At 43.5% G+C, this 25,526-nt stretch overlaps 2 protein-coding genes across 2 annotated transcripts in view; both read right to left on the reverse strand.

The window, feature by feature from the left end:
• Window positions 1-1,448, reverse strand: part of LOC149449035 (antigen-presenting glycoprotein CD1d-like) — a 28,585-nt gene extending 27,137 nt beyond the window's left edge. Inside the window, exon 1 of the mRNA XM_089693908.1 lies at window positions 1,386-1,448. The gene's annotated coding sequence lies outside the window, so the exon portion shown is untranslated. The remainder of the gene's footprint in view (window positions 1-1,385) is intronic.
• A 14,561-nt stretch (window positions 1,449-16,009) lies between these two features.
• On the reverse strand, window positions 16,010-24,328 carry LOC149449036 (T-cell surface glycoprotein CD1b3-like). Its single transcript, XM_089693909.1, has 3 exons — window positions 24,074-24,328; window positions 22,635-22,737; window positions 16,010-16,918 (listed from the first exon to the last, which is right to left on the reverse strand). The coding sequence occupies exons 1-3, from the start codon at window positions 24,321-24,323 to the stop codon at window positions 16,873-16,875; spliced, it is 399 nt and encodes a 132-aa protein (XP_089550035.1). The 5' UTR covers window positions 24,324-24,328; the 3' UTR covers window positions 16,010-16,872.
• Window positions 24,329-25,526: the final 1,198 nt, after the last annotated feature.

Consider the following 25,526-nt stretch of genomic DNA (forward strand, 5'->3'; position numbering starts at 1 on the left):
GCGCAGTTTAGCGGCGGTTGCTAGGCGTTTGCCGAGCATTAAAAACGTCCCACAAACGCCTATAATGAAGTTTTATATGGTGTTACTGCTCCGCAAATGCCCCGCAACCGTGTCGCAACCGCACCTAAAATAGTAGTCTTCAGTGCCTCCTGACTCGACCAGAGGCGTCTGTTTTGCTGCAACGTGACGCTAATGCTCCCGTTAGAACAGCACCATGTGCTGCAATGTGCAGAATTGTCCAAAACATTTGGGAAGCAGTAAAAATGCTTCTCAAATGCCTCTCTGCCGCCTGCACACAACGCTAGTGTGAACGTAGCCTAATTTTGAGTGTCATGGCAAAGGCTGTGAATACTTATGTACATGTGATTTTTTTCATTTTTTATTTTTAATAAATTGCAAAGATTTCAGAACAAATTTCTTCCACGTTGTCATTATGGGGTATTGTTTGTAAAATGTTGAGGAAAAATAATTTAGTCCATTTTGAAATAAGGATGTCACATAACAAAATGTGGCAAAAGTTAAGAGCTGTGATTTACTGCTGCTGTGTGAGAGATAACTTCACAGTCAGCAATGTGTTCCTGCTTCTAAATTCTAAGGACTCATAAAAGGAAAATTGTGTGTCCATCAAAATACAGGTAAATAGCAAACACTAGAGAGGTCTAAGGCCCCTTTCACACGGGGCGGACCCATCAGCGGATCCACTTGCTCAGCGGGGGATCTCTCCACTGATCCCCGCTGAGCAAGCAAATGACAGGTCCGTGTTCGCTCTGCTACTGCAGAGTGGACACACACAGCCCGCTGTCCTCTATGGTGGTTGAATGGAAATGAACCGCTTCTTTGAAGCTCAGTAAGCTCTGACATGACTCCGTATTACTAGCAGCGCACGCAATGAATGACGGAATTGAGGCTTCCCACCTGGTAGCTAGGTGTCTCGTCACACAGCGGAAGCAAAAGAATGTTACATCACTTCTGCTTCCAACGTGAAAAAATCTTGTCACTCTCACACCTGCAAATCATGTGTTTCCATTTTTTGTCTAATCCCCTGTATATTCTGCATTAAATCATCTAAGGTCTCTAACTCACATTCATACATACACATGGTAGGGCCAATTTACCAGCCAGCATATCTTTGGCATGTGGAAGGAAACCCACACAGGCACAGAGTGAACATGCAAACTCCAGGCAGGTTGTGCCATTGGGATTTGAACCAACGATTGTAGTGCTACCTGGTGGAAAGGCTAACCACTTAGCAACTGTATTCTAGAATCTTGCAGTCTCACATTCATTGCAGAGTGGTGCCTTTGACACATTGATGTATTTGATAATAAAAGTTATCATAAATATATTTTGCATTAATAAAAAACAGATCCATGTCATTTCCTTACCTTGAGCTGTACTGTTCAGTAGTGAGAGAAGGGAAAATATAAGGGATGGGATGAGAACCTTCATCTCTCTTCTTCAAAATGTCTGTAAGAAATAATGTCTGTAGGAAATAATAATTTATATAATAATTCAAATATAATTTTTCAGGAAATGAAAGTCTTCTTCTGACTGTACTGTGGAGGAGGAAGTACAGATCTAGAAGTGTACGGCACTTGTTATTAAACTGTGAGCAACCAGCTGGATATTGGGTAGGTGTCTATTGGTAGAAACATAAATCAGGGTCACACGAAAGACCTCACCTGCCCTAAAGTTAATCTAAACCTAAGGACAAAATTTAATTATTACAGTTTACGTGTCCTTTGATGGCTGCATTAGTTTTCATTTTTTAGACTAAAAACATGTTCAGAAAGCACAGAAAATACTTGTTGATCTTACCAGAAATTGTGGGGGAGATTTACTAAAACGGGAGCACTCAGAATCTGGTGCAGCTGTACATGGTAGCCGATCAGATTCTAACTTCAGCTTGTTCAGTTAAGCTTTGACAATAAAAACCTGGAAGCTGATTGGTTTCTATGCAGAGCTGCACCAGATTTTGCACCATTCAGTTTTAGTAAATCCCCCCTACTGTGTCCATGTCACTTTCCATAAGCGTAAAGTGTTACTAAACCTACAACAGTAAAATCAGTCTCTATACGCAGGAAAGCATGCTTGTTATACTCACTGTGGGACCTAAGAGGGTTAATCTGCCGCATGGTGTAAAAAGGCTGTTTGATCCTGTCTTATCTGATCCTCCCCTTCTTCTACAATACATCTGCTAATAGAACAGAGCTATAGAGCACTCTGAATGTTCTCGGTTTAGTGTGTATTGCTAGAGAGTCTTTCTTTTTTCTTTGGGTGGGTGCATGTGATCGGCACAGGGCCAATCAGCACTGTCCAGACAGAGGGTCAGGGGTCATGCAGCCTCATAGGACAGTCAGAGCAGAATCAAAACTCCTCCTACAAGAGTAACCAGTGCTCGGCTAGACACTGATAGAAGTCACAAGACTGCTATATACTGCTGATGAGAAAAGGTACTGTATATAGCAGTTTATGTTTACTAAAATAATTGCATTTCCATGTTCTATATACTGTGGGAGACCAGATATTATGAATGCAGGGTCCTGGGATTAGTAATACCTTAACAGAAAGCATTAAACAATGTTATCTTCCTTCTGTAAACCACCAATTCCCTCAACTCCAATGCAATGGAGACAAAAGAGGAAAGACGTGTTTGAAGCTCAGGCTGGGTGACAACCATGGCTCCATCTATAGAAGCAATGCAGTGAGTGAGCATAGGTACTTCATGGACGTGAAGTGTGCTATTTGTTCTTGGGTTTAGATATCATTTAACACTGATCATTTTATTTGTTATATCAAAACCGTAAAATTAACGAGACCTCCCTTTTTTAATATATAGCAGAAGAGGCTCAAGCTCACCTATTTTTTATCTTTTTTTACCTAAAAATGCTACCTGTGTGTGCACACTCCCATCAATTTCCATAACCAAGCTGGGTGCATCCGTAGGCAAGCCATGCCCCTGTTCCCACCTCCTTCCCCCTCCCAGCAGTTTGACTGATGACATCAGGTGTCTCTGTTGCTCCAGTGTCTTCATAGGACCAAAGAAGTATGAACGGTGACAATCGATCCCCAAGACAGCAATGGTGACAAGGTAAGTGTTTGGGGATGGGGTCGTGTAACTCACATACTGGAGTGTTTTTTTTTACCTTAAAGTGATTGTAAAGGCAGATTTTTTTTTAAATAACATACATGTCATATTTACCTGCCCTGTGTAATGGTTTTGCACGGAACATCCCCGATCCTTCTCTTCTTGGGTCCCCTGCAGGTGCTCCTGGCCTCTCCCTCCTGCCTTGTGCCCCCACAGCAAGCAGCTTGCTATGGGGGCACCCAAGCAGGCTCACTCCTGAGCCGCTACTCTGTGTGTCCATTTACACACAGATGCGGCTCAGCCCCGTCCCCTGCTATCTTCTCATTGGCTTACTAGCTGTGATTGACAGTAGCGGGAGCCAATGAGAAGGGAGAGGCCCAGGACATTGCTGGATAGATTTGGGGCTCAGGTAAGTTTTTTTTGGGGGGGGAAGCTGCAGCACACAGAAGGTTATTTACCTACTTGCATAGAACACATGGAGGAAAAAATCTTGAGCCTTTAAACCTACTTTATAGTGGAATTCCATCTTAACCCTAACTACTCTTAAAACTGTCCCCACTCTCCTACTAACACTTTTACTTACCAACCTATGTAAGAAATATGTACTGAACATCCACTAAAGGACCAGACCTATTCAGGCACTGTTTGTTTGCATGTACCAATATTTTTAGGGGCTAGAAAATTACTTAGAGCCCCTAAACATTATATATGTTTAAAGTAGAGACCCTAGAGAATAAATTGGTGTGTTTTGCAATTTTTTTTGTCACACAATTTCCACAAAAGCAAATTTTTTTTGGAAAAAATACACTTTTTTTAACACGTTCCCGCCCGGCCTATAGCAGATTGACAGCTGGGCGAGACACTCGACGTTGTGACTGGGCGACATATGACGTCCTGTCAAAACAAGCCGCTCATGCGGCCGCAGGGCCGCACAGTGGCGCATTCTGTCACTGGCTGTGTCCACGGGACACAGCCAATGACATATTGCTACACCGGTCCATTGCCAGTGTCATGTGACCACTCTGACCAATCACAGCAGATCACATGTTGATTGTATACAATGGATGGCTTCCTGTCATGCTATCCATTATATACAATTATGTTGTTAGCTGTGACTGGTCAAGGCAGTCACATGATACAGATGTGAGATGGGAAACAGCTTTCATTGTTTGAACACTGACTGAAGTAAATTAAAAACGTTCTGACCGACATCCTGCAGTTTAGCCACAAGATGTCACTGTTTTGTTCTAACACAGCCTCAGACTGCATAGAGATTTCTTTATTCCTGAAGGGGTGGGGTTTTTACACTTGGAGAGTGAACAGGAAAAAGGAGAGAGAGCAGCCATGCTTGAGAGAGAGAAGGGGGGCTGTGTGATCGGAGAATTCGTTGCCATCCAGCTGTGAAGACTGCCCTCCGTAATCAGAAATCCCATTGAGTGAAGCTTATGGTGTTCAGGACGCTAATCCTGTCCAAAAAGGGGAAGATTTTTCTGCCAGGAATCTGATGAGGACAGAGGAGCAAAGCAACATACATTGCTGATAACATTGCATAAGTAGTGGAGAGACCTTTGTTCTGTTCAGAGTCATCAGCGTCTGCAATACAGACCTGAGTCGGTAAGAATTGTGCACGCACCTCCTTTCAGTGTTGGCGCCTAGAGACTGAGTCCAGGCCTATAGTTAGTTAGGGTCTCTGTTTGTGTCAGGCCACAAGTGTTGTTACTGATCATTGGAAGGACTCCACAACTTAAAGTGACATTTCACATTGGAGAACTGATAAAATCCTAAAAACTCAAGCCAGACTGGCGTTTTGCTCAGAAGGAATACTCAGGCACGTGCTATAGGATCAGTTATGGGAGAGGGAATACTGTAGATTTATTTAAGATTGTAAGCTGTTGTGCTGCACCGCAGGCTAGCCCATACCATACACCCATACACTGATTCCTGCTCTTATAGGGTAATAACAGGTAAGGTGTGGCAGCTTAGTTGTGCCCGCCAGTAGGTACATTACTAAACTCTCTACCTTCATCCATCAGAAGGCGCCATGCTGTGCAGCACAAAGGTCTCAGCTTTTGGGCTGGGTGTATGTAAATATATTGTATATTGCAGCATTTGGGGTTGTGTTTATTTGCCACATCTAAGTAAAATTCTGTTGTGGCAAAAGCTGGTGTTGGGGTTGCTTTCCTCGTTCGTGACTTCACTGTATCCTGGGGAGCCCACCCCGGTACACGGCTTACACAGACAAGGCAATCACAGCCCATCTGTATCATATGATCAGCTTTGCCCAATTATAGCTAATCACAACAAAAGACTGAATGAATCAGTTTCATTCAGTAACAATGATTGCAAATATCAATGAAATACATTCCTGATCACTTGCCCAGGGTAGTTCAATATTACTATGGTAACATTGTATTGCTTTGGCCACAGTACTGAAAAATAAAATAGTAAAAAAAATATTACATTTGAAAAAAAATACAAATTCAATTATTATTATTTTCACCAAAGAAATGTAGCAGAATACATTTTTACCTAAATTTATGAAGAAATGTTACTTATTTGCAAAATTGTACAACCGAAACGAAAAAAAGTTTTTCTTTTCAAAAGTTTCAGGTGTTTTTTGTTTTATTCAGCAAAAAATAAAAAACTCAGTGGTGATTATATACCACCAAAAGAAAGCTCTATTTGTGTGAAAAAAATTACAAAAGTTACATATGGGTACAGTGTTGCATGACAGCGCAATTGTCATTCAAAGTGCAACAGCGCTGAAAGCTGAAAATTGACCTGGGCAGGAAGGGGGTATAAGTGCCCGGTATTGAAGTGGTTAATTTGAATGCAAAAAAAAAAACGCAATACATAACCCAATTATATGTATTATATAAACATAAAATATAACAGATGATGTTATGCCGAGTAAATAGATACCAAACGTCACGCTTTAAAATTGCACACGTCCATGCAACGATGACAAACGCCATTTTTTGCTATCTATGGGCTACACTTTAAAAGCCTTTACAGGTTACCACTTTATATTTATAGAGGAAGCCTGGTGTTCAAATTACTGCCTCTGACCTGGGGTTCGTGGTGAAACCTCACATTTGTGGGACGATTTCTGTTTGCGTGTGTGTTGGTCTGACACATGCGTTTCCCTTTGCGAGCAAGCATGGGGGGGGGGCGGGGGCACTTTAATTTTTTAAAATGTTTTTTATTTAATTTTTTTAAAACTGTCGCTTTGAAAAAAAAAATCACTGTTATTACTGTCACAAAGAATTTAAACATCCCTTGTGACAGTAAAAGGCCTGTGACAGGTACTCTTTATGGATAGATCTAGGGTCAATGAGACCCCAAGTCCCTCCTCTGCCCGTAAAAGCATTCAATCACAGCAAGATCGGTGTGATTGATTCCTTTTTTTTTCTTCCGGTTTACTATTTACCAGAGTCAACAAAGCCAATCTGGGCTCCGTGAACAGACAACGTTAGTGCCAGCTGGTCGATCAGGATTCCCAGTGTGATGAAAGATCCCTTTAAAGCTGCAGAAGGCAGTAGAAGAAGGGGAACATCCCCTCCTACTGCTTGTAATTATTATTATACAGTATTTATAAAGTGCCAATAGTTCGCTCAGCGCTGTACATTACAGAGGGGGACAGAACATGTGACAGAACAATACCAATACAATGCAAAACGTGAGGGGATTGAGGGCCCTGCTCTTTCGAGCTTACAATCTAGGAGGGAGGGGATGGTGGTACAGAAGGAGATAGCTGTGGGGGATGGAGTGGTAGGAAGAGTGGAGGAGGTCGGCAAGTTAGCAGGGGGTGGGGTAGGCTTCCCTGAAGAGATGGGTTTTCAGGGTGCGCCTAAAGGAGAGGAGAGTAGGTGATAATCTGATGGGTTGGGGCAGGGAGTTCCAGAGGATGGGTGACACCCTGGAGAAGTCCTGGAGGCAGGCATGGGAGGAGGAGACCAGGGAACTAATAATAGCAATCAAGCGGCTAGTAAGCAGCTCTGATTGCTATTGCAATAAGGCCAACCATCTGTTCTGTTCTGTTCTGTTGACGTACCAGGTACGTGACTGGTTGGCAAGTGGATATACTTAACTATTTTCCGTCACACATTCTCTGGTCATATGATCTCCCGTGTCAGCAAGTAGCAGCTGCATTATTATTATTATTATTATACAGTATTTATATAGCGCCAACAGTTCGCTCAGCGCTGTACATTACAATGGGAGACAATAAATGAGACAGTACAATAACAATACAGTGTGATACACAAGGGGTTCAAGGGCCCTGCTCCTTGAAGCTTACAATCTAGGAGGGAGGGGATAGTGGTACGGGAGGAAAAGCTGTGGGGGAGGGAGTGGTAGGAAGAGTGGAGGAGATCGGGGCGGGGTAGGCTTCCCTGAAGAGGTGGGTTTTCAGGGTGCGCCTAAAAGAGAGGAGAGTAGGTGACAGTCTGATGGATTGGGGTAAGGAGTTCCAGAGGATGGGTGATGCCCTGGAGAAGTCCTGGAGGCAGGCATGGGAGGAGGAGACCAGGGAACTAGAGAGAAGGAGGTCTTGTGAGGAGCAGAGAGTGCGTTTTGGGTGGTATTTGGATATCAGGTCGGTGATGTAGTTTGGGGCAGAGTTATGGACAGCTTTGTACGGCAGTGTTAGCATTTTGAATTTGATCCGTTAGGCAATCGGAAGACGGTGGAGGGAATGACAGAGGGGGGTGGCAGGAACAGAGCGGTTGGTGAGGTGGATGAGTCTGGCCGCCGTATTCAGGATCGACTGAAGCGGGGATATCCTGTGGCGAGACAAGCCAGTGAGGAGGGAGTTGCAGTAATCGAGTCGTGATATGATGAGGGAGTGGATGAGTTGCTTAGTGGTTTCTGGGGTTAGGAATACGCAAATTTTAGAGATGTTGCGGAGGTGGAGTCTGCTTCTGTTTGTTAGCGATTGGACTTGGGGCTGGAAGGACAGATTGGAGTCTAGAATGACACCAAGTACTCTGGCTTGCGGGGTGGGCCTGATGGTGGCATTGTTGGATGTGATGGAGAAGTCAGTGGGGGGGGGTGCGTGGGCTGGGGGGAAAACTAGGAGCTCAGTTTTGGAGAGGTTCAGTTTAAGGAAGTGGAGCAACATCCAATCTGATATGTCGTTCAGTAGGCTATTTGTGTGTCGTTCAGTAGGCTATTTGAGATTTGTGTGTCGTCGGCATAGAGGTGGTAGTTGAAGCCGTGAGAGTGTATCAGTTGGCCAAGGGAGGAGGTGTAGATGGAGAAGAGAAGAGGCCCGAGGACAGAGCCTTGAGGGACCCCAACAGAGAGGGGGAGTGAGGGGGAGGTGGTAGCGTTATAGGTAACGCTGAAGGAGTGTTGTGATAGGTAGGATGAGTGCCAGGAGAGAGCCAAGGGAGTGTAGTTTTTTGAGGAGGGGGTGGTCGACTGTGTCGAAAGCCGCGGAGAGGTCGAGTAGTAGGTGCACTTAGTAGTGGCCATTAGCTTTGGCGGTTAGCAGGTTGTTGGAAAGTATGGGAGTGATGTGCGCGTGCTTCAGAGGGCAGCGGAATGCGCCAGTAGAGAAGCTGCAGAGGAGAGAGAGCCCCGGAAATGGCTAGTAGAGCCTGGAGCATTGACATCACCCACAGATTCCAATGGCCCATCCATTGTCAGTGCTCCCTCTTCTCCTCTGTGATGGCTTGCACAGAGGGAACCAGATCATGTGACTAGACCAGAGCAGCCTGAAAATAGATAAATATATAAGTTTTTCCTACACAGGTGCGTAATGTTAGGAAGGGGTAGGGGGACATTTTTAAGAGTAGTTAGGGTTAAGCTGGAATTCCACTTTACGGTAAAAACACCCCAGTACATGTGTTACCCTTCCTTTGTTCCCAAACACTTAACTGCTGTCCTTGTCACCACCGTCACCTTGGGGATCGGCTGCCGTCAGTTAAACTGCTAGGAGGAGGACGAAGCAGGGCCGTGGTTTGTCTATGGATGCACACAGCCCTGCTAAGGAACCTGACAGGAGTGTGCACACACAGGTGTTTCTTTAGCAGAAGGCAATTGCAAGCTCAGAGGAGACAGCAATCATAAGATCCACCAGCACAAGAGGAAAGGGCATTTATAGGAAAAAGGATATCCAAAATAGGTGAGGCTGCATTAACCTCCTTAGCGGTAATCCCGAGTGTAGCTCGGGGTAAAATTTCTATAGCAAGAGCGGTAACCCCGAGCTACACTCGGGCTTACCATGCGGCGTTGCTCAGGGGGTCCCTGCAGCACTTACCTTGTCCTTCGCTCCCGCGGTGTGTCCCCTGCAGCATCCCCGGCCATCTCCTCCGGCCGATGCCGGCATCCGGCTTCTGAGTTCCGGTCCCTGTGACGTCGGGACGTACGGGTGCCGGAACCGGCGGGAAATTTGAAATTTTTAAAAAATGTCATTTTTGCTGTCATTGCTGTTTCAATGCATTTCACATATATTTTGTCCCTACTGCTTTGTCCTGTGCCCTGCCTGCATTTTGAATGTTCTTTCTGCCTGGAAACTTGGAAAAGTCCATGGTTTCCAAAAAGCGTCCCTTTACGTCAAAAGCGGTTTTAGAACAGCGATAGTAAATCAGAACCACTTGCAGAATTGAGTGATAATGATTCGTGGGGAAAATCATCATCAGACACTGAAAACGATTTTGCGACTTTGCTCAGCGATGTGCGAATTTGCCTCTGTATTTCAAATTTCAGTGTTTTTGGTTTGATTATATTATTGAATTAAATGTATTATTATTATATTATTTTTTATGATTATTTATTAAATTATAATTTATGATTTTGTGTTTCAAATTTTATCATATCCGGAATGTTTAATAGACTCTTGTTTGGACAGATTTCAGTGAGTTATTCCTAAAAATTACAACCTACAATAAAAAACTACCATATTTTTCGCTCCATAAGATGCACTTTTTTCCCCCCAAAAAAGGAGGGAAAATGTCAGTGCGTCTTATGGAGCGAATATAAAGCGGCCGGTTCGGTATTTCTGCCGCCACCATGTCAGAATACCGGGCCGGCCGCTCAGCTGTTGTCTCCTGCAGGACCTTACCTGTTCCTCGCTCCAGCGCTGCACAGTCTTCCCGCGCTGGCTTCTGTGACAGCCGGGTGCCCACTGCGCATGTGCTGCTCTTTGTGAATGATCCAGTGTCTTCTGGGACACATGACAGGTCCCAGAAGGCGCCGGGCCATTCACAAAGCGCAGCGCTTCTCGCGCATGTGCAGTGGGCACCCGGCTGTCACAGAAGCCGGCCCGGGAAGAAGAGGGAAGGACAACTCCGCGGAAGTGGGAGCGGGTACCTGTCAAATTCAGGTACCCGCTCCCCCTCCCTCCCCAAAGGTCAGCAGTCTCTGGTCATTCCCTGCACTGTCTGCAGTCTCTGGTCATTCCCTGCACTGTCTGCAGTCTCTGGTCATTCCCTGCACTGTCTGCAGTCTCTGGTCATTCCCTGCACTGTCTGCAGTCTCTGGTCATTCCCTGCACTGTCTGCAGTCTCTGGTCATTCCCTGCACTGTCTGCAGTCTCTGGTCATCTCCTGTATTATGTCCGCAGTCTCTGGTCATCTCCTGCACTGTGTCCGCAGTCTCTGGTCATCTCCTGCACTGTCCGCAGTCTCTGGTCATCCCCTGTACTGTGTCCGTAGTCTCTGGTCATCCCCTGTACTGTGTCCGCAGTCTCTGGTCATCCCCTGTACTGTGTCCATAGTCTCTGGTCATCCCCTGTACTGTGTCCGCAGTCTCTGGTCATCTCCTGTACTGTGTCCGCAGTCTCTGGTCATCTCCTGCACTGTGTCCGTAGTCTCTGGTCATCTCCTGCACTGTGTCCGCAGTCTCTGGTCATCTCCTGCACTGTGTCTGTAGTCTCTGGTCATCTCCTGCACTGTGTCCGCAGTCTCTGGTCATCTCCTGCACTGTGTCCGCAGTCTCTGGTCATCTCCTGCACTGTGTCCGCAGTCTCTGGTCATCTCCTGTACTGTGTCCGCAGTCTCTGGTCATCTCCTGTACTGTGTCCGCAGTCTCTGGTCATCTCCTGTACTGTGTCCGCAGTCCATTGGTTCAGAATATTTTTTTTTCTTGTGTTTCGCCTCTAAAACCTAGGTGCATCTTATGGTCAGGTGCATCTTATGGAGCGAAAAATACGGTACATATTTCCATAGAAAAAAATGGTACTACTTTTAGCACAAAAAATCGGAAAGAATCATACCGCCGAGGAGGTTAATGCTGTGATATGCATTAAAGTAAAAATCAGAAATCCTTTAGTACTACTTTAAGAGAAAAAATGTGATAATAGGACTCATGAGCCGTGCTGTTACGTGAACATTCATGCATGTCCAGAGGAACCTGAGTTAAAAGATGTCTGCCCAGAGGGAGAATCGTGAACTGAAATTCTTCTGTGTTGAATCCTCTTTAAAGAGAACTAGGCAGAAGAAATAAGGATTCACTGCTTACAGAGGAAGGTTCCTGTTCATACTGTCCCACGGAACCAAATAGTCTAGAGAGAGAACGATCTACTACATCCTGAGAAAGGAGACCGTGGCTGTTCTTACAGAGCCATATACCCTAAGTAGAAGAAAGGAAATGTTGCTGCTTTTATGAAGATCTTAAGTTGAGTCAGGGGTACACAAGAATTTGGGGTTTGGGAGCTGGGATTTACCCAGCTACATTGTTTCTAAAAGAAATACTTTACTAGTGTGTAAATAGGTGCGGTTGATTTTCTGCCATGCAGGTTGTGCTCATACCAAGTGGCACCTTAGCCTGGAGAGGAAGTCCAAGAGAAACAATGCGGTTGATTTACTAAAGGCAAACAGACTGTGCACCTTGCAAAGTGCAGCTGCAGTCTGCAAGAGCAGTTGCTCTGGAGCTTAGTGAATGAGGTAAAGATTCACTTTGCAAAAAATACCCAATCACATGCAAGTAAATAAAAAAACAGCATTTAGCTTGCACCTGATTGGATGATGGAAGTCAGCAGAGCTTTTGCTCATTCATTAAGCTCTGGAGCAACTGCTCTTGCAGAGTGCAACTACACTTTGAAAAGTGCAGTCTATTTGCCTTTAGTAAATCAACCCCAATGTTTCTCTATGGGTCAATGGAGCAGCATTCTGGTTTGCTACGCTGTATCCATGTAACCCTTGTGGCCATCTTGGGTCAGCAGGGTCTATTTAAGTCCCTGCGCCTGGGTTTAGGCATGCTTTTGGAGTGTGGCTAGTGTATGGAGAGAGACCCCACTCATTAGGGAAAGTATCTAGCGATAGGGAAAGGTTCATGGTGAGGAGGGAAAGCTTAGGGACTCGCTATCCTGGAAAGGAGCTTCCCTCTTGGAACTGGACCAACCAGGCTGGCCTTCACCCTGTGAAACAGGCACTACACTGAATTGTGAGTTATTTCCTTAGCGGTGCCCTCTCGTCAGAGTGCCTGTAATGTTGGCATTCTGTTTAATACAGGTTTCTAGTATCAAATTTTGCTACAGCCGGAATCTGTGTATTTACTACATCCACCACACTGCAGCTCCCCACAAGTTCCCTACTTAATAAACACACTACACTCCAAGGATCCTGTCATGATAGTGGACGCACCCAGAAGCTAGAGGAGAGTAGACTGGGGGCATTCAGAGATGTACACTTGCCTGAACTACTTTGTGGGTTATCCTTTACTACCCTAGAAGGAGTAGTTCTACACTAGAGACTCGAGAGATCTCTGCTCTGTAAAATATTAGCATTATGGTAATACGTGTGCAGGGGCGGACTGACAACTCATGGGGCCCCCAGGCAATAGGAAATCATGGGGCCCCTGTGTCCTTGCCCACACTCAAACCACACCCAAAAAAGTCTATGAAAGGTACCAGGGGCATCTTATGGGGCCCCCTACTGACTCTGGGCCCTCAGGCATTCCCCAAGGGCCCGAATGGTCAGTCTGCCCCTGTATGTGTGTCTATTGCTCTTGTGTGAAGGACAACACCTGGACACGATATAAAAAACCGACTGCACTAAAATGGAAAAAACTACCGAGAAGCTGCTATCACCTGACCTCATTTCACTAGGTAAATACAATATTTAAAAGGTATCCAGTATGATGTGGATAATGCACCGACAGGTGAGACAGGGTGTTCTTTTTGTCGGCATGGCTCTGATGGGAATGTGACCTGAGATTATGATTGGGAAGGATCCTATGCAACATCTTTACCTGGACAAGGCCTGTGCTCTGGAATCGTGGTGAGATCTATAAGGCGAGCTGGCCCTTGTGGTCACTGCTTGGAGGTGAGGGGGCATTTCTGCCATTTAGGATTCCTGTCACCAATAGTGAAGATCACCTTATCACGTGTACCAGTCTGTTGGCTTGCAGTTACTCTGCATTTTGGACGTTTATACTGATTACATGCACTCGTGCATTGACATTTAGTGCTTTTTGGACATTTATGTTTATGCATGTGTATGTATTATAGTGTATGGTACCAGGGGCGGACTGACAACTCATGGGTCCCCCGGGCAATAGGGGATCATGGGGCCCCTGTGTCCTTGCCCAAACTCAAAAAAGCCTATGAAAAAGGTACCAGGGGCACCTCATGGGGCCCCCTACTGACCCCGGGCCCTTGGGCAGTGCCCGAGTTTCCAAATGGTCAGTCTGCCCCTGTATGGTACTGTTTGTATCATTCACTATTGGCATTTGTTACATTGAGTTGTGTGTCCACCCCCTGAGGGGTCACTTAATCATCTATTATCAGTCCCCCATATGTGGACAGGGGGAGGCTGGTGTGTGTGGTTTTTTCCCCATCAGGAAAAAGGGTCCACTTTTATGGCTACAGGTTTTACCTGTTTCACATATAGCAGCACTTTATGAGATCCGTTTGGATCAGTACACTGAGAGTTCACTGCACTGTTATATTTGTCACGTGACGAATGTATTTTGTTTTTTATATGTTGTATATATGCTTTCTTTTACATATTATTATTTCTTGTTTTTTGCACTATATTGCTAGCACTTCATCATTTCTTTTAAGCCTGGACACATGCAGGATAAACCAGTTGCCTGCGTCTAAACTGGTTGATTAAAATGTAGCTTGACATGACATTTAATTTCCTTTAAAGTTCACCTTAACGGAGTATTTTCGAAGGCCTGGTCATGCACCAACTATGGCAGCTGCCGTCTCTGATCCCACCGCTGCCACCAGAATATGGCAATAGCATTCACCATATTTTCTAGGTTGCAATGGAACAATCTAAGTGCCAGCCAACTGGGAGAGATCATCACCAAGGTCAGTTAACTCCACAGTTAACTCTTTACACACCTAATCAATAACCATTACCGTCTATTTTATTGGAATCATGAATTGTTCACAGGATCCATTGAAGCGATTAAAGACTTTAGGAATGTCAACACACCTTGACAGTCACCAGAGCCATTAAGGAATGCGCAAAGTACAAAATATGGTAGATTTCTTCAAAGATTCTTTAATTTAATATTTAGGGCACTCAGAGATTCAGGGTAACCTTTTTGATGATCATTTTAATGAAGAAAAAAAAGTATAAGACAATTTGTACAGAAAAAATTATTACAAAATTGACAATAGCAATGGTAAAATAAACAGTATTAAACTGAGCAGTTTGCCTGTTTTTGGTTCCTGTTCAAGGTCCAGTTCATTTCAGAGTATGAATAAAAATGCACAAGGATACAAGTAAGTGTAGTTGTTTATATCCCCCCCAGTCAGGTTTTAAGGGACCAGGGGGTCCTCTTTAAAGGGATTCAAGATGTCCCGCTTTGAGCTGTTTCGGTCCAACCTGTGGTCTTCCATTGAAGACGCATGTACTGTACAGACAGAAGGTCACCTCGACCTAACAGACAAAATCTTATGTTTTTGTCACTGACTTGCACAATTTGGATGAAAGAAGGTGGCACTGCTTTCAGCATGACTTTCTAATTTCCACACACAGTTTGGGACTCAACAGACCTTATTATTGTCTTACCACCAGTCAAATTTCGATGCTCTTTGATGCTCACTGGGCACACTTGCACTGCTACTACTGGCATTTATACCAGTTGAGAAAAAGAACATAAAAACCAAACTTAAACTCAAAATTTTTTTTAATGAGTGAAACCTCTCCAAAACAGAGCTCCTAGTTTTCCCCCCAGCCCGAGCCCCCCCCCCATCCTCTCTATTACGACTAACAACGCCACCATCAATCCCACCCCGCAAGCCAAAGTCCTAGGTGTCACCCTGGACTCAAACCTTTCCTTCCAACCTCATGTCCAATCACTATCAAATTCATGCAGGCTCCACCTCTGCAACATCTCCAAGATACGTATGTTCCTCACCCCAGACACTACTAAACAACTCGTACACTCCCTTATTATCTCACGCCTGGACTACTGCAACTCCCTTCTCACAGACTATTCCCGCTTCAGTCTATCCTGAACTCAGCGGCTAGACTCATCCACCTCACCAACCGCTCCACTTCTGCCACCCCCCTCTGCCAATCCCTTCACTGGCTCCCGATTGCCCAACGCATTCAATTTAAATTACTAACTCTGACATGCAAAGCCATTCACAACGCTACCCCAAACTACCTCACTGACCTGATACCCATATACCACCCTACCTGTACTCTTCGCTCCTCACAAGACCTCCGACTTTCTAGTTCCTTGGTCTCCTCCTCCCACGCCTGACTGCAGGACTTCTCCAGGACTTCCCCCATCCTCTGTAACTCCCTACCCCAATCCATCAGACTGTCACCCACCCTCCTCACCTTCAGGCGCACCCTGAAAACCCATCTCTTCAGGGAAGCCTACCCCACCCTCACCTAACAGCCGGTCTCCTCCACTCTTCATACCACTCCATCCCCTACAGCCACTTCCTCCTGTACCTCTACCCCCTCCCTCCTAGATTGTAAGCTCAAAAGAGCAGGGCCCTTGAACCCCTCGTGTATTGTATTGTTACTGTATTGTCTCATGTACTGTCCCCCCACTTTAATGTACAGCGCTGAGCAAACCTTTTGGCGCTATATAAACACTGTATAATAATAATATATAAAGTACTAAATATGTTGATTTAGTTGAATATTATAACCGATATATATTGAGAACACAAGGGCATACATAACCCGAAAGAGCACTAGAATAAAAAATAAAATAATATAATAAGATAAAAAGAATAAAAATAAAATAATAAAATGTGTCCTCAAGATAAAAAAAAATGTTGTCATAAGGGAGCATGTATACCGACTGCTCTCTTACAAATGTTTTTTTGTTTTTTATCTTGAGTACACATTTTATTATACTTTTTTATTCATTTACACCAGTTGCAACTTTGTATTCCAGGCACATCGTGTACAACAGGCTTCATCTTCTACGTAACTTGGAAAGCTGAAATCCGAGCTAAAAAATATTGTCTAAATACATGAGAGGTGTATTCCCTTTTGGATCTTAGTATCCTTTTGGATTTGTTTTAGATTTGTTAAGAACTCCAGCATATAATAACTGCTGCACTTTGCCTCTAAGCAGGCGTTTCTAGTAATAAAGAGGTCACTGCTATTTATTTTCAAGCAAATTTAAGGTCGGCATTAAAATCCTGTTAAAGGTAATCAACAGAGGTTTGTGGTCATATTTCTTTTCTTTTCTTTGTTTATATATTAATAATTGATAGCATTTTTTTTATATTTTTTTATACAATCCATATTTCACATAATAACATTTATTAGTGGTTTAAGTTGCTGTGAAAGTGTGGATAGTTCTTGTCTGTTGTCTGACATAGATCACCAATTTTTCTCATCTCTTTTTCAGGAGAGTTGGTTCATAGTCATTCCTGCGATGGATGTGTATCTTCTGTTTAATATGAAAAACAACATGGGTTACTAGGTGTCATTTAGCAGGTTAAAATATCTTTCTAGAATAAAAAAAAATAAAAATACACCAGAGTGATGCTCAAGCAACTCTAAAAAAACAAATATTGGATCCCTCTTTTCTGTCAACTGATTGCACAATAGAATGTGTGATGATGGCTAACTATGTTCAAATCTGCTCTGCTGAAGATTTGATGTTCTGGACTCATATTTGCCCAATTTGCTTAGTGAGCTAATATATAGGTTGTTTGTAAAGGTTTTCATTTCTCCAGGTCATGGTATAGCTAGTAGTACTTGATCACATTCCACTGGACTTGATTTGCAGTGTTAAAGATGTTTCACCACTCATCCAAATGGCTTCTTCAGCTCAAATCGCTGGTCAGGAACACATTGCAGCATTTTTATCTAGACAGATAATTCAATTAGGCCGATCACCACGATGCCATGCATCAAAGCTTGTCCAAGAACATGATTGCAGGTATCAAAGAGATACATAACTATACCGGCTTCATAACTGCTGCTTAACCACATCAATACAGGGAACTTTTAACCACTTCCTGCGCAGGCCAATTTTCAGCTTTCAGCTCTTTGAATGACAATTGTGCGGTCATGCAACATTGTACCCATATGAAATTTTTATAATTTTTTTCACACAAAAAGAGCTTTCTTTTTTTATTTATTTGCTAAATAAAACAAAAAACACCTGAAACTTTTGAAAAAAAAACCGCACTTTTCTTCGTTTCTCTTACACAATTTTGCAAATAATTAACATTTCTTCATAAATTTAGGTCAAAATGTATTCTGCTACATTTATTTGGTGAAAATAAAAATAGTAATTGAATTTGTATTTTTTTTCAAATGTTTCTATTTTTTTTTTATTTTTTATTACATTTTAAATTTTTTTTACTATTTTATTTATCAGCACATTGTGACCAAAGCAATACAATTGTATATGAATGTGAGTTAGGGATCTTAGATTGTACGCCCCTTGAGGGTTAGGGACTGATGTGAATGTACAATATATATGTAAAAGCTCTGCGTAAATTGACGGTGCTATAAAGGTACCTGAAATAAATAAATAAATACAATGTTACCATAGTGACATGGAACTACTCTGGGGCAAGTGATCAGGCAAGTGATCAGGATTTTTTTTTAACACATTATGATTTCTAATACCAATGTATTTCATTGATATTTGCAATCATTGTTACTGAATGAAACAGATTCATTCAGTCTTTTGTTGTGATTAGCTGTGATTGGGCAAAGCTGACCACATGATACAGATGGGCTGTGATTGGCCCTGTCTGTATCATGTGACTGCCTTGACCAGTCACAGCTAACAACATAATTGTATACAATGGATGGCATGACAGGAAGCTATCAATTGTATACAACTGACATGTGATCTGCTGTGATTGGGCACAGCGGTCACATGACACTGGCAACAAGCCGGTGTAGTGATATGTCATCGGCTGTGTCCCGTGGACATAGCCGGTGACAAATTGCACTGCTGCCCGGCCCCATGGCCGTATGAGCGGCTTGTTTTGACAGGACGTCATATGATGCCCAGTCACAACGAGGAGTGTCCCACCCGGCCGTCAATCTGCAATAGGCCGGGCGGGAAGATGTTAAGGCATTAGGATTCAGGCCTATGACATCAACTCCCTGAGACCCCTTGGTCTTAGGAAGTTCTTGACATAACATGACGACAGGAAGGTATGAATGTTTTATTGCCATAAACCATATGGTCCAGGGTTATTCTTGTTTCCTGATTATCTGCAGTGCAACATTCCATATTTAGAAATCTGTTTGAATGAGTTCTCCTGTCAGACTTTTCAATGGCTGTAAACAGGGGTGTCCCTAGGGTTGGTGTCACCCGGTGCAATAACACTTGGTGACACCCCTTCCGACGATCCCCGCAGAATGGATCAGATCTGCGGATTGAGCATAATGGATCGGACTCCGATCCATTATGTTCAGCAATCCATAGATCCGATCCATTCTGCGGGGATCGCTTTCTTTACAACTTACCTTTTCATGGAGCGGGTCCGGTGTCACCCCGTATAGGTTGCATGCTGACGATCCTCACAGGATGGTTCGGATCTGCGGATTGAGCATAATGGATCGGAGTCTGATCCATTATGCTCCCCAATCCGCAGATCCGATACATCCTGCGGGGATCGTTGGCATGCAACCTAGACGGGGTTACACCGGACCCGCTCCACGAAAAGATAAGTTGTAAAGAAAGCTGACGATCCCCGCAAGATGGATCGGATCCATCCTGCAGGGATGGTCGGCTTGCTTTACAACTTACCTTTTCGTGGAACGGGTCCGGTGTCACCCTGTACGGTAGGTGTCACCCGGTGCGGGCCGCACCCCCCACACCTGCCTCGGGACGCCACTGTCTGTAAACCTTGTTGATCAGTTATGTGCTTGCTCCAGCATATAAATAGTGCCATCTGAAATCAAGGAGCTGGCAACTCTTTCTGATAAATCAGAGTGTTCCACTCTTGTGTCAGAATCCTCTGTCCCACAAGTGGTCTTTGCCTAAATTCCACAACAAGTGAGGTAGGGTTACAACCCCCATTAGTTTCTTTTTTTTTGTGAATGAATGTTGGAGCCCTGTGGGCAAAGTCCCGCATGGCCACACTCTTTTCAAATAGTGACAGTGGGTGTGGGGAGAAGATCCCCAGCTTGCTGTCACAGGGAGGGGGAGATTGGGGAGCGGCTGCGGGAGCTGGAACACCCCAAAAACAGGTGCAATATGTAACATGTTCCCAAAGGCAAACTTATCCTTTAACCCTTTCACTGCCAGGTTTGTACTGCATATGGACCTACACCACTGCCTCTAGCTGGCCAGTCGTATGCTGTAAGGACATGCATTCCTCCTCTGCTATAGGCTTGTGGTCACTTCAGTGGCCATGAATTTATAGCAGAAATGTTCAGTAGAGTCTGCTAACAAGCCGCTGATCAGAGCTATTCACCTAAAATGGGACACCCCCACCACCTCCACCACCGCTTTTCTGCCCTGTGTTTTCCGTCCCTCCACCCGCCTGTTCTAAAAGGTAAAATCCCCCCCCCCCACCTTCCCTCTAACTGTCCCTAACACTGCCTTACCCTTCCTGAACTAATTACTCAGCCATCCCCCGGGAACCGATTCCCCCCCCCCCTTGCACACCGCGATCTCTCTGGCTGGCCTGCAGCTGTCAGCTTCCCTCCTCTGCCTCTCCTGCCGACTTTCAGTGCTGCAGGGCAGCCACAGAGGGACCCAACTGCAAGACCAGATGCCCCCCTCCCCCACTGCTCCGACCTCCCCTTTAGTGCCTCCCACCTCTGTTGTGTCAGGGAGCCCCTCTCTGCAGCTGCTAGCTGGCTCTCCCTCCTTCCCCTCTTGCCGGCTGCAGCCACTGATAGAGGGGGGCTTAGAGAGGGGGGCCCCCCTTCCTTTCCTGAGAGTGGGGGGGCTGGTAAACATGTGTTTTCCAGACCCCTTCCTTTCCTCAATGAATATAGACAGCAATCAGTCACTTCTGTATTAATTAAACCGATTCTAAACATGTCTATACTTTCCTACTGTGTGCAGTGATTTTGCACAGAGCAGCCTGGATCCTCCTCTTCTCGTGTCCCCCATAAGCTCCCTTGGCCCCTCTCTCCTGTTGGGTGCCCCCACGGCAAGCAACTTGCTATGGGGGCACCCGCTGCTCCATGTGTCCATTCACACACAGAACCGTGGCTTGGCCCCACCCCCCCTCTCCTCATTGGCTGACTGGCTGTGATTGACAGCAGTGGGAGCCAATGGTTCCCGCTTACTGTCTCAACCAATGAGGAGGCAATGACCCGGGACAGCTGAGGCTGTTGTGTACATCACTGGATCACAATGGGGCTCAGGTAAGTATTGAAGGGGCTGCACACAGAAGGTTTTTTACCTTCATTCATAGAATGCATGAAAGTAAAAAAAACCTTGAGCCTTTACAACCACTGTAATTACTGACAGATTGTGTTTACTATATGTCAGTGATAACTTTAAATTGTGTTTACTACTTGTCAGCTTGTAAATGAAACTTTGCTTCATTTTATCAATGAAAGGAGTCTATACAGACTCCTATCTCATTTAATCTTCAGTGCAGCTCAGGCTGCAGAGAAAGGGACTGTCTGTCTCAAAAAAGAGACATTAGAGATCTGTTTAGGCCACTGATGTCCCTCCAAAGCCTCGCCCCCCCAAAAAAGATGTAAAAAATATTGGAAATATAAAAAAAATATATTTAGTTAAAAAAATAAACTGTAAAAAAAATAAAAAGAGAAAAAACATAATAAAGGGTAGAGTTAGACATTAGATTAATGCTTCTAAATTTCCCTTGCTTCTGAAGCATGATGGGATCATCGCCTTGTCCACTGCCTATTGCAACTTAAGGGGGGCATTTGGCAGGTGGCAAAAACACAGCTCAACCGCCCATTTTGTTGCCCCCAACCACAATTTAAAATTGACAAATATTTGTTAATTATTACCTTAATATAGGTTAGGCATTTATATTTAGTAGGAAATTTGCTGTGTTTGCATCTGCTAAAAATAATTTTTAGTTATTTTCAGCGAAAATTTTCAGCACCTTGTTTTTATTCTACTGATCACGTGCTTTCAGAAAATATATGATTGGGGGGAGCTTTTACAAATTCTGAATGCTGTAGATGAAAAATGGAAACCTTCAGATTTTTAAAGAGATTTGGTTATGTACATTTTTGTGCACGTTCGATTTTCACCATTTTGCAAAAAAGGCGCAATTTAAAATTGACAAATATTTGTTAATTAACTTAATACAGGTTAGTCTTTTCTATTTAGTAGGTATTTAGCAGGAATTTTGTAAAATGTACTGTGTTTCTATCTGCTAATAATGATTTTAGTGTATTTTTAGCAAAAATACCTTTTTTATAAACATTTGCGCAAATATCGAGGGGCCTTAAAAATAAGCATCACCTTTTTTTTTTATCATACTAGTCATGTGCTTTCTGAAAATATATGGTTTGGGGGGGTCTTTTGCAAATTCTGAAAGCTGTAAGTAAAAACTTAAAACCTTCAGATTGAGAGAGATTTGGTTATTTACATTTTTGTGTACGTTTGATTTCCAAAATGTTACAAAAAGGCGCAATTTAAAATTGACAAATATTTATTTTTTTATTAACTCAATACAGGTTAAATTTTTATATTTAGCAGGAACTTTATAAAATTTGCTGTGTTTTTATCTGCTAATAGTGATTTTAGTGTATTTTAGGAGAAAATATTGCTTTGATAAACATTTGAGAAAATATTGCGGAACCTTAAAAATCAGCATCACCTTTTTATTCTACTGTTTATGTGCTTTCAGAAAATATATGGTTTGGGGGTCTTTTACAAATTCTAAAAGCTGTAAGGTAGAAATAAAAAAGCAATGGAAATATTGCAAAATAGTCTGGCCAGCTGGGTTTAAAAGTGGAACACAGGGGCTGGCAGAGAAATGGTTAAAAGGAAAGAAAAATATTATTCACTACAGACTGAAAAATGTAATTTGCACATAAAATTATATTTAAAAAAATTTAATTTGGGTGGAAAATTAAAATCAAAGGGATGATCTTGTGAAGTCATTCTTCTAGTGTTTAGTAATGATTATGGATTCCAAGGGATGTTTTCCACCATAATACATTTATATCTCTTGATGATGATGTCTTACCTGCGCTTTTTATACAACTTTACAAAGCACACCAGTCCAACCACACACACCACAGAAACTGTTATTCCTATAACCTGTCTGATCGGGGTGTGATGTTCCTTATCTGCAGAGGTGATAAAACAAGTTAAAAAAAAGTTAAAATGTAATGCCGAGCCAAATGAGAACAACAGCTACCGTTAAATAGAAAAATATTACATGAAGTCCGCTTAAGGTATGTGAACCCAATCACTAAAATCTCATAAACTTTAAAGAAGTATCGCCACAAGTATAAAAGGTTTGTTAAATCCCCCAGGGGAACCTGCTCACATAGCACTTGTCCCAATTTAAACCTATGCTGTAGTTCCTGAGCAGCATTGCTGGATAGCTGGCTTCTCCGCCCTTCCCCTACCATCTGACCACAGTAAATGATGGAGATGGCAGTTCTGAAAGCTCAGAGGAGAGGGAGCATGATGGATCATGCACATAGAGCCTGCATAGCCTCTGCTACCCCTCTCCTCTGCAAGCTGTCAGCAATCTTGCTAATTGTGCCACTCTATCTGTACATCCTCTGCTCCTTTACATAACCAAAAAATACTAGCTTCACTGAGCCCAGACCCTCCTGCTATTTCAGAACAAATAGATCAGGGGTGTCAAACTGGTAGCCCTCCAGCTGTTGCGAAACTACAAGTCCCTTCATGCCTCTGCCTTTGAGAATCATGCTTGTAACTGTCAATCTTGCAATGCTTCATGGGACTTGTAGTTTGGCAACAGCTGGAGGGCCGCCAGTATGACACCGGTGAAATAGATTATCAAACTGTCAACTCTTTTCTTGTGAATTTAACAGCCACTGTACAAGACAAAGTACCTGCTCGGGAGGAGCCACACACAAAGGGCCTTTATTTAGTCTTATAGTGATCACAATAAGATAATATTAGCACACACTGGACAATGTATCAGTTTTGGTAAAACTTCTGCAGTGTGACTTCACGGTAAGGTTACCAGAGGATGGCCTCTGTTGGAGGGGTTATGGTTCCTTATATACCCACAGTTGAATTTGCTCACTACGAGAGATACTGAGAATGCTCTTCAGTGTTCCCTACTCGTCAGGAACCTTTCCCTATGCTAAGCACTGTCCCTAACCAGGGGGTGTCTTTCCCTACCCTGCCACTTGTTCAAAACATGCCCAAATGACATGGGATCCCTTATTTAAAGGCTTCCTCATTAAGATGGATGCCTGAACTCTTCGGGAATTTGGCATCAAACCAGAAGCCTATCTTCCCAGAGAGCACTAAGGGGACACTCTCCCACCAGACTCCTTTTCCCTTGTAGCATTGGCACAGTTCTGCCTATAAACGGGAAGAATGCCTGTACCTGCCTACACCCATATTTACCCAATGTTATAATTTCTATTATTTTTTTCTAGCAAATTTATACATTCCAGTACTTTACAGATTACTTACCCAGATATACTATTAGAGGTTCTTTCAAGCTGCTGTGCTCCACTTGGCAGTAGACACTTTGCTGTTCTCGAACATTTACAGTTATCAACACTTTTATCTGGTAAGTTCCATCTCCATTGGGTAGAGTTTCAGTTGACATCACATCCTCCATTTTGTTCTCTTTCCACAAACTTACATTGATTGGTTTTGGATAGAAGCCATTCACCATACAGATAACCTCTATGTCAGAGGTATAAGGTTTCCTGGTCATGTAGACCTGTGGCTGGACTGAAATTTATGGAGAAAAGTCAATATAAAAAACCCCACTAGTTAAAGGCTTATACAATATGTGATCTGTTTGAGAATAGCTATTTCCATCTAAAATAAAGCAGGAAGGACATGTAGAGCTAAGGAATAAGGACATGTATTTGGTATGTATCATTTAGTTTATTGGGCGACACAGTAGCTTAGGGTTTAGCACTTCTGCCTTGCAGTAATTGGGTCATGGGTTCAATTCCCAACCATGGCACCTCCTGCATGAAGTTTGCATGTTCTCCCTGTGTTCGTGTGGGTTTCCTCTGGGTACTCTGGTTTCCTCCCACACTCCAAAGACATGCTGGTAGGTTAATTGGCTCCTGTCTAAATTGTCCTAGTTTCATCCCTGGCCATGTGAGATTTCCTGCATGGTAGGGGTTGGGGAAAGACCTGGCAACCTATCCCGTAAAATAAGTGCTAAGAGAATTCATTGAAAAAGTCGCTTACAAGTGACAGTCCATGCAATCGCCAAGGGTCGGATACAACTGAATGGATAGATTTAGTTTATTATTAACGTTTATCTACAGCCAAGGTTATTATTTCACCCTTGGATAGAATGTGGAAGGGTTCGAACTTTTGTTTTGGTTTTTAAGTGCTGTCTGTGATTCACCCTCTCTATTTATTTTGGTGAACACTGTCACTGGGACAGATAGTGACAGGAAATCCAGTATTTTACAGTTGTCATCGTAACAGTTGGTGAGTGGAGGGGAATGCCTGTCAAGCCAACTATCTAAAAAAGAATTTCCATTCACTTCCTGTTTTGTCTCCAAGAGAGGAATCGAAGGGAAATCTGGGATCCATAGGGCAAAGGAAAAACCTATGCTGTTCAAATCTAAATAAAAAAGGTTTGTCATATGATGAACTACACATATCATGAAAGAAATACAGAAATTTCCACTGCTTGCCTCCTTCCTTGAAAGTTTAACCTAGGGACAGAAAATACCCTTGAAACAGGTCCCCATCTCCACTGCAAATGTTACACAGTTAGATATGTGAGATGGGGAAATCCCATCCCTTGGTTAACAGCATTGGCAGTCTGAGGAGAGGGTAGTGTTGGACATAAAGTCAAGTGGCACGTAGAAGAAGCAATCTCCTGAAGGGAGGAGGGGCAGAAACATGATGCCAGGCGGGTGCTAGGTGTGGGAGCTCCCAATGTCTA

Source organism: Staurois parvus, unplaced genomic scaffold (assembly GCF_062004578.1).
Source record: "Staurois parvus isolate SC_StPar_1 unplaced genomic scaffold, SC_StPar_1.0 ptg000640l, whole genome shotgun sequence".
Lineage (NCBI taxonomy): Eukaryota > Metazoa > Chordata > Amphibia > Anura > Ranidae > Staurois > Staurois parvus.

Bases quoted from the DNA above. Each gene is read 5' to 3' on its own strand.
- LOC149449036 (XM_089693909.1), bottom strand. From the start codon at position 24,323: ATGACCAGGAAACCTTATACCTCTGACATAGAGGTTATCTGTATGGTG. The intron at 22,738-24,073 runs GTAAGTAATCTG...TCACCTCTGCAG, and splicing joins ACCTCTAATAGTATATCTGG to ATAAGGAACATCACACCCCG. The intron at 16,919-22,634 runs GTAAGACATCAT...CATATTAAACAG, and splicing joins AAGTTGTATAAAAAGCGCAG to AAGATACACATCCATCGCAG.